The following is a 6242-nucleotide window of genomic DNA, read 5'->3' as shown; positions in this document are numbered from 1 at the left end:
GGTGGGGATGACAAACATGTGGAGGGGGAGGCAGAGGAGGGCTTGAGGGTGAATTAAAGAAGAAATTAAACTGAGAGGAGGGGTGAGGGTGAATTAAAGAAAAAAATAAACTGAGAACAAGGAGGAGGGAGATTAGAGATTAAGATTATGAATGAGAAACTTCAATGAATGGCTTAAGTTGTAGTCGTTTTCATCATTAAAGTTATTTGATCATCTTCTCTATTAAATCTATTCTAATGCTTTTAGATTTTGAGGGATTTATCGTATGAAATAGAAGAGAACTAGACCAATAATTTTAGCTTGGTCAAATTATGATACATATCAATGATATAGACTTTGAATAAAAATTTAACAAATCCAGCCGAACATTTAAAAATATAAAAAAAGTCAAAACGTTTATCTAATTAATTTGATATTTGCTCTATTATAAAATTTAATAAAAAATTAAATATTTCAATTTGATATATAAAATATTATGAAATGCATAATTCCACTGAGTATCAAGTGGGTTTCAACCAATTGACTTCAGCTTCATCTAAACTTATTAACAATCGTTCATAATCAATCTATAATCTTAACTGCTTGTTTTTTACTCGAGGGCTTTTAAACAATTACGGTCATTCAATCTTAACTGCTTGCTTTTGACTCGAAAATTTTAAAACAATTGCGGTGATTCAAACTTTAACTGCTTGCTTTTGACTCGCGGGTTTTTAAACAATTGCAGATCGTAATTTGATTTTCAACTTTATAATTCAATTGTGGACGTGAAGCAACCAAGGTGCGAATCTCGGTTGATCTCGACAAGAAAAATAATTGACATTTAATTAGTTTGACAGGATTTTTTTTCCTGTGTTGAAATTTCTATGGGAACTTTCTTCGTTTTGGTTGTCGGTGATTAAAAAATTGAATATTGTAGAATTTGTTTCGGGGAAGATAGTATGGACTCAATTGTTTCCTTCACGTCATATTTGACTAAGTAAAAGGACAGTATCCGTATAATTTACTATGAAAATTTTGGTTTTAATTTTAGTGGAAGGAGTTAATGATGAAGTTAATTCGTAAGAGATAAAAAGTATTCCATGATAAGTTTAAATTTCAAATTTAAATTATTTATTAAATTAGTTTTAACTATTTTGATAAAGAATGTTTATTGGTAAAAAAAATTTGACACTAATAATATTGAATGACTAAATTACCTTGTGATAAGTAATTTGTTGGTAAAATTTTATTACTTGAATATCATATTATTTAAATATAAACCTTTAAAAATTAAACAAATCATTTTTTATCCATGACTTAAACTTCAACTTCACTGACCCAAACATTAACTCAACCTAAATCCTAAACTTAAAAAAAAAAAATTAAAAAAGGCCAGAAAGAAAATTCCAGGCTTTCCAGTTGGATTTGAGATAAATGATACCACTCTTGAGTTTATTTTTGTCTAAATTTAGAAAAAAATTTCAACAAATATTTTTAACTGCAATTTTTTTATTAAATTGTAATTTAAAATTATAATTTCATTCAGTTAAAATTGTAATTTTTAAATATAATAAAATTATAACATATTTATCTCTTAAAATAATTAAAAAAATATATATTTCAAATATGGTTATCTACACCAAGTTTATCTGATTTTAAATTATGTACTATTGTTATCTACACCAAATTTATCTGTACTATTGTTATCTACACCAAAATTATCTGATTTTTGAATTTATCTGATTTAATAAAAAAATAAATTATTTTAATTATTAATTTTTAATGTTGTAATTTTAACGTGTTATAAGTAACTCTTTTGGAAAATCCATGTTATATAAAATTTATTCTGTATGTCCAATCTAAGAATAAAGAACTTCATGGGATCGGCAAACAGTCAACGAGCTGTCCTACTCTGCTGATAGTCTCTGTGTGTAATCAAATAATAAAAACTATCATGTGAATCACGTCATCAAATATAATAATAGGAAAGTAGTTGGTAATGGGGTGATGACTGAAAATTGGAGAATGCTGGCCTCCGTCCTTACACACACACGGACAGGATAAACGCGTGTTTCTACTGTGTCTGTTGGTCAATCTTGCTTTGTTTCTGTATTTAAATATCTGCGATGAGCGACGACTTCCAAGGTAAGTAAGCCCTTGCAGAACGCACCACCAAACTCGCAGAGAAGAACAATAAGCAGCACAGCCAAAAATGAGGTGCACGCCAGGGCAAGGAGAAGCAGAAGGCGCGCCGTTTACCTCCAACCTAAAGTTAAGAAAAGGTCTGTGGTCACCTGACGAAGATGAGAAACTCATCAATTATATGATGAATAACTGCCTTCTCGGCTGCTCCTGGAGATATGTGGCCAACCGAATTGGTAATTTCTTCAAATACCCAATCTCATTCTAATTGCAATCATCTTCTAAATCTGGATAATGGGATGATAAATGTTACGCACATACAGGTCTACAGAGATCCGGAAAGAGTTGCAGGTTAAGATGGATGAACTACTTACGACCTGGACTTAAACCTGGTGCAATTTCACCACAAGAAGAACAATTGATCATACATTTACAGTCCATTCTGGGTAACAGGTTTCTATTCTTACTCTTCTCATTCTTATTTTTCTCATTTCTGTTTAGTGGAGTTACGGTTATTGTTAAGTCTTAAATTTTATTAGAGTTTTAGTTATGGTTAAGTGATAAATTTTTAGCATATTTGATTTAGAGTGGTTAAATATATTTTTTATGTTACCATAATATTAATTATTTCTAAATCATAAATTTCTAATATAGCTATCTTAAAATGGTTGAATATATTTTTGATATTACAGTGGCTATCTACTCCAACTCATTACCCATTCTTATAATTGAAAAAAAAACAATAGAAATTAATTAATTAATTAATGTTTGAAAGTCCCTTTAAATTAATTTAATTTAAATTTTTCGTATTCACGACGCAGGTGGTCCCAAATTGCTGCCCATTTGCCTGGACGGACGGACAATGCGATCAAGAACTACTGGAACTCTTGCATCAAGAAGAAGCTCAATTCCAGGCTCTCCTGCACCGACGGTAACGGCAATAGCAACACAAAATCTAAAATCCCTGTGCAGTCCGCTCGTACCTGCACTACCAGTTCAGTGTCTGCTCATTCTAATTCTCATGATGCTTATACGTCGTCTCACTCTCCCCAGCTGTTGGACGTCAATGGTGAAACGTACGAAATAAAAAATGACGTGCGTGATGAAAATCATAAGTTGTCAATTGATCCACATCACCCTGCCAACAACCCACTAATTTCTAATTCTCAGCTGTGGATTGATTCTACTTCTGCCCACATCGCTGGGACCTTCTCTCAGGCTTCTCCCCCTCCGAGTCATGAAACGCTTGGCTCTACCAATAAATCTGTTGGCTGCAGTACCGCCTTCCCTGCTCTCGTTGACTTCAGCGAGCCATTGGAAGGAGATATTGAAAACAACGGCGACATCATTAATGAAATGATAGACAATTTGTTGTTCCCAGCATCTTCTGGAATGGCCCGATGGAGCGCTAGTGATTCCTATTCATATGCAGCTAATTTTAGTGATGTTTATACAGGACCTTATACCACTCACGAGGTGGGGATCGGTACCCTGGAAGATTACGTGAACCAATTTGAGAAGCCTATCGATCAGTCATGCCCGCCAATTAATTCCGTTTCCCAATTTAGCGCACCAGAAATATGGGCCGACATTGATCACTAGTTGAACGAAGAACGGTATAAATTTGAGATATGGCAGACATGAATTTGGCGTTCAGTGAGAATTTGCCAGTACTGTTTTGACATCATTTCTTAAATTTGTTGTATACGATTTATTTCAGACGTTTTTCTTGATGTTGTTTGGATATATTCTTGATAAAAAGGTTTAACAATAATAAGTCACGTAGATTATTGGAATCTTTATATTAAATTCAATGAATTTTTATTTTAAGCTGCCTCGAACCTACTTCATTTATATTTGTTCATCAGAGACAAATCATCCTCATGTATCAATAATCATCCTCTATCATGTTTTGGGTTAGGTATAATCAAAGTTTTTAGACGTACAAAATTCCTAACGAACGAAGCTATTAACGAAGAGCTTCTTCAGTATTCGTTGTATTACTGGGAGAGAATTTTTCTTCTTTAGTTTTATTGCCCAATCTTAGTCTTTGTTATTCTTATTATTTCTCGTTTTTCTTAATGTAGGGATTATTTTTGTTCTTTATTTCATTTTCTTAAGCTTAATAGGCCTCGCTTTTCTTAACGGACTCTACATATTCTTTTAAGTAGGAGTGAAAAGCAAGCTATCTAATTTTTTGAGAATATCTTCCACAGTGGTAATCTTCTAAGATGGTTGATGTTTCAAATCTTTTTCTAAATTCATCCTTGGTACGAAGAGTCCTCTTTCACCAAACCATGTTGTGTGGATCCTTGTTAAAATGAAGGTTTTTCTTTTCAAAGAGTATCCTTAGTTTTCTCTAAATCCATTAATACGTTTCTAATTTCCTTTCTATCCATTTTTGGCTATCAGATGGTTCTAGATGGTCTAACTGAAGTGGAGGTAAATCCATTGTCTCCCATAAATTGCCTATGACTTCTTCACATGAGTGGTTGGGCATACTAGAGGAGAAAGACACCAATGAAGTGGAAATAATGGTGAGCCATTTAGAACAATCGATGCTACCGAGGAGGAAAGTCCAGAGTTTATGCTTAGGATAGGTAAGATCAGCCATCTGAGGACTAATCAACATAAATTTGTATTTATGTTATGAGATAAATTGTGAAGGGTAATTTTAATGTATTAAAATTATTGTAAATCCATTTTAATTTTGAGTCTATTTTTAATTTAAAAATGGTTTTCATATTTAGGGACTTGATCTCATTTTGCTTTTGATTATATGTTTGTGTGTTTTATATGTTATTGAAATATTTTATTAAAGGTGAATATTAAAATATTATATTCCTAGACATGGGCATACTTTTAAAATGTTATGTGTCAAGTCCATTTTAAATAGGAAAGAAATTACACATAACCACTACTACTAAATTGGAAAAAAAACACATATTTATTAAAATAAAGATTTTTTTTTAATTAATTTATATATTCCCCAATAATATTTTATTTAAAATTAATTAATATGTTTTTAATGGCATTTATGAATTTCTTATTTAACATGAAATGAATTACAATCTCTTTTATATTGGGTAATAGAAAACACTCTTACTACAATCACATCTATATCTATTTATATATATAGATATGTTATCTTAAAAATCAATAATTTAAAAATATATTATAGAAATTATTGATTTTATTATTGTTGTAGCCGCTACAACCACCTTCCAAAATTTTGCCTATACTTCATTTTGGAGCCTCCCTCCTAAAATCTCAGCGGCTTATCTCCCAATCACCCAGGTTTGTGTTTGCTTACTTGCTTTGTTGTCTAACCACAGCCTAACCTCTTGACTTGGTTGCAATCTAGTTCTTGCATTGCCTCAGTGAGTTACGCAATCCTAGAGGGAAACCAACCTTGTTCTTAGGAAATGCACAGTTCAATCCTACAGTGAGCTTCGGCTCCAAAATTGCGCAGACCCAGCTGGCAGCCTACCTTCAGCTGGGAAACTGTGCAAAGCATGAGAGGCAGTTAGAGCCACTCAACCTAGGAATTGCACAACACCATTCCCTCAGCAACTATCCAATGCATGCGCTAGTGAGTTGCCCAGTTCTCCCTGGAATTGCACAATCTCTTCGTGCATGCATGACAACATTTCCAGAAAAAGAAAAAAAGAGAAAAAGACTCCCTAAATCATAGGGATCTATTTTTAGTAGTTGGAGTTACACTTGAGCTATTTTGGAAACTACAACCATGTGTCGCTTTTTCCTAGAATTTGGCCTTCGTGTCATAAACCCTAAAACGACAAAATCTATTTAATGGACGTCACCATATCTTATTTTTACATTTGATCTTGGAGCTCTAGAATTCACGAGGAGATCTAGGAACCTTTGACACAATTGTCTCAGCTTTTTCAGGTACGTCTTTATTTTCTAATTTTTTGCTGCTTTTTTTGTCGCTTTTGTTTCCTTTGCTTGTGAGAGTACTATTTTTCCTATTTTATTGAACAACCATTGGTGTTTTGATTTGTTTTAGCTTGTAGAAGCATTGTTTTAAGTTTTGCATTGGTTTTCCCAAGTGTCGCAAGCATAGCCCAATTTTTACACTAACAATTATCGTTGCAATG

The 6242-nt window shown here is 32.8% G+C and overlaps 1 protein-coding gene across 1 annotated transcript; it reads left to right on the top strand.

Moving 5' to 3' along the window:
• The first annotated feature begins 2191 nt into the window (after nucleotides 1-2191).
• On the top strand, nucleotides 2192-3723 carry LOC149249005 (uncharacterized). The gene is made up of 3 exons (XM_089451632.1): nucleotides 2192-2357; nucleotides 2445-2574; nucleotides 2943-3723. The coding sequence occupies exons 1-3, from the start codon at nucleotides 2192-2194 to the stop codon at nucleotides 3721-3723; spliced, it is 1077 nt and encodes a 358-aa protein (XP_089307758.1).
• Nucleotides 3724-6242: the final 2519 nt, after the last annotated feature.

This window comes from Pinus tabuliformis, chromosome 7 (assembly GCF_031772625.1).
Source record: "Pinus tabuliformis cultivar Carrire ecotype Pingquan chromosome 7, CPIR1, whole genome shotgun sequence".
In the NCBI taxonomy this organism is placed as follows: domain Eukaryota; kingdom Viridiplantae; phylum Streptophyta; class Pinopsida; order Pinales; family Pinaceae; genus Pinus; species Pinus tabuliformis.
The sequence above is the reverse complement of the archived record's forward strand: the minus strand, read 5'-3'. Positions and strand labels throughout refer to the sequence as shown.